The sequence below is a fragment of the Anopheles darlingi genome, chromosome 2, assembly GCF_943734745.1.
Source record: "Anopheles darlingi chromosome 2, idAnoDarlMG_H_01, whole genome shotgun sequence".
Taxonomy (NCBI): domain Eukaryota; kingdom Metazoa; phylum Arthropoda; class Insecta; order Diptera; family Culicidae; genus Anopheles; species Anopheles darlingi.
In genome coordinates this window covers 70,633,557-70,636,432 of record NC_064874.1, presented here as the reverse complement: position 1 = coordinate 70,636,432, position 2,876 = coordinate 70,633,557, and the positions used below count along the sequence as shown (strand labels likewise).

General features: G+C 52.3%; 1 protein-coding gene across 1 annotated transcript in view; it reads right to left on the bottom strand.

The window, feature by feature from the left end:
- Positions 1-908: 908 nt before the first annotated feature.
- The window catches only part of LOC125959497 (potassium/sodium hyperpolarization-activated cyclic nucleotide-gated channel 1-like), a 1,976-nt gene continuing 8 nt past the window's right edge, over positions 909-2,876 (bottom strand). The window contains exons 1-2 of the mRNA XM_049692322.1: positions 1,077-2,876; positions 909-960 (exon numbers count right to left, since the gene is read on the bottom strand). The exon at positions 1,077-2,876 is cut by the window's right edge and continues 8 nt beyond it. Coding sequence (XP_049548279.1) covers positions 1,118-2,876 — 1,759 coding nt within the window. The 3' untranslated portion in view covers positions 909-960; positions 1,077-1,117. The remainder of the gene's footprint in view (positions 961-1,076) is intronic.

The window sequence follows — 2,876 nt, the reverse complement described above, 5'->3', positions numbered from 1 at the left end:
CTGTAGTCCAGCCCTGCCCTGTACTATAGTATGCAGGTCGATCAATCGCAAATTCTCATGGTACTCACCCCAAAAACCAGAACCATGCATCTAAAGAATCCCTCTTCCTGGTGCTCTCTCTCTCGGAGAGTCAAAATGGGCGGGAACCAAAAGGCGTCCCGGTTTTATGGTCTTCGCAAGGTGGCACACCGGAGTGGAGCAAGAGACGAAGAATTTTCTCTCATGACGAGTTCAATGGTCGGAGGTCACCGATACACGCGCAAAGGTCGTCGTCGACGACGCCGTTGAATTCAACAGACTCCGAGATTCAGATATGTCTGCAGCGGCAATCCTCGATCTCAAGTGCTAAGACTCTCGAGTATCGCCGAGACCGATGCGCACGAAATCGAAAGTTTTATACAGTTTCACCGGCATGGTTATGCGCTGGGATAGAGGCTACATATCTAGGGCATATGAATCTGATCGTAATTTTAATATTTGAAATCTTACCAATCACTCTACTCGTTGATGAACTATCGATGAACGAAAATATATTATAATGCTGTATACCACGCGCTATCTTTCCGATTGCGTTTTCCAGACATTTCCCGGCTCCTGTTTGTTGACTCTCGTTCAATGATGCCCGGCTATCGAACGAACCAGAGAAGCGAAGCAGCAGAGAACGACGAAGCGATTGTTTTCGTTGAATCTTCAACTCGAACCCCTCAAGGGGGTGCAAAGAGATTCGAAAAGAAAGTGGCTGGAAGAACCGTCCGCCTGCCTTGGATGCGTGAGGTACAGAACAGCGGCAGAGAGGCGGGATGAGAGGTTTCTTCTTCTCGGTTTCTTGATCATAATGCTTACCACCAACGGCCACACGGCCCATACACGTAGAGAACAGAGACACACAGAATCTCACAGAATACCAACGCAGCCTGGATGATGATGTTCTGTTGCTTCTGGTTGACTTCGACGCGAGAACTGAAAACGAAGTAAAAGAGGAGAATATTTGAGTATGGGCCGAGTCCGCGAGAGAAACGAGTAGCTCGAGAACGAGAATCTCTTATGCCCCGGCTCAAGAGGTCAGGCGCGCTTACCATATTTCTATCCCAGGTGTTATACTCTGTTGCAACGAGTTTCACTGCAAAAATGCTTCGATCAGCTTCTTGCGGTACATTTTGTCCTTTTTGCGCTTCATCGCGGACAACCGCTGTTCCGCCTGCTTCCGAATACGATTCAGTAGGTACGTATGGGGCTGGATTACGCTCTGAAAGTCCTCGTGCGGCAGACGATAGATTTCACACGGTTCCAGTGCCACCACGTTGGCCGTTCGCTGTTGGTTCCGCTTGATCAGTGAGATCTCCCCAAAGTAAGCACCATCGGAAAGATGGCCCAACTCCCGGCCGTGCATCGCGTACACCGCAACCGTACCGGAAGCCAAGAAGTACATGGAATCACCGTAGCTGCCGGCCGCTATGATGACGTCACCCTCGAGATACACCTCGAGCTGCAAACAATCCACGATGTCGGCCAGAATCGAGTACGGAAGATTCTTGAACAGATCCACACTAGTCACCAGGTGGCGGCAGGTTTCCATCTTGATACTGCTGCGCAGATTACGCGGGAACAGCCCCATGATCATGGACTCGTCGAAGAAGCGTGCGCGGAAGCGGGTCGCAAAGTTTTCCCTCAAACTACGCTCCAACTGCGGACTAAGGCGCTTGTTGAGAGAGTAGGCATGCAGATTCGACAGAAAGCGATCGTACTGATCGTTGGCCATTTCGGGTGAATCCAGTGCCCGGCACAGCACAACCGGTACGTAGTTAAACCAGATCCAACCGAGAAACATGACGAGCCACATCGTCCACTGGTACATGAAGTGTTGCTCGAGATCGGTCCGTTCGCAAGAGGCCAAACCGAGGCGCAGTGTCATCATCATGCTGCGGAAGTACCGATACGAGGTGGAAGCATTCGTCTGGATGTCTGTTAACCGTCGCCGTACGAACGGATCGGTTACGGTGCGGAGTGCGCTAATGTTCCGGTACGTCGGCGTGTGCTCCTCCATCATCCGCAGGACTTCCAGTAGATGCTGCTGATCAGAGGATACCGCGCTAGGATGGGCCTTCAGTATCAACGGTATGATGTAGCCCAGACAAGTGGTCCAATGCAGCACGTACACCGTGTTCATGATGATTTGAATGATGCGCTTCCTACCCTCCGGTACGCCCAGCGTGCGTGGAATCACTTGAAAGTAGCGGTTACTATCGTGGAAGCGACCGATATTGCTGATGTACAGCAGTGACACGAACGCCAGGCATACTTCCGCCCCAGCATCCAGTATCCACGCTCTGAACACCTCCAGTAGCAGAATGTACGGCATGAAGAGCGCCAGATCGTACAGTAGACGCAACGGGCGCAAACGCCTCCAGACGATCCGTTTCGGTTCGAGCACGATCTCGAAGGCATCCTGGTCAACATAGCCGGTACAGAACTTTAGCAGAAACTCACCGGCAAGCAGGAAGCACAGCTCCAGATCGTACGACTCGATGCGGTTGAGCGTGCAGGTGTTGGGCAGGAAGGTGAGAAAGCTGAACGCGAACGGGAGCAACATCAGATGTAGATTCATCACCACGAACGTCGCCATATCTGCGTACGCTCGCAGGCGGCTCAAAGGGTGGACGATGTAGAATGGAAAACACTGAACTAGTCGCTCATTTTCTTTCTGAATTTGGTACGTGCTCTTGAGATGCTTCCGTGTGGACGGGTGCCGATCAGAGGCCAGTCGGAGGGCCAGCAGGTATCGCCACGCCTTTTCATGCCTGGGCAGGGCGGCCGCTTCGGCCTGAGAGGTGCGCGTTTCCTCGATGCTGCAGGTGTGCCGATTCTCGATCGTCCTA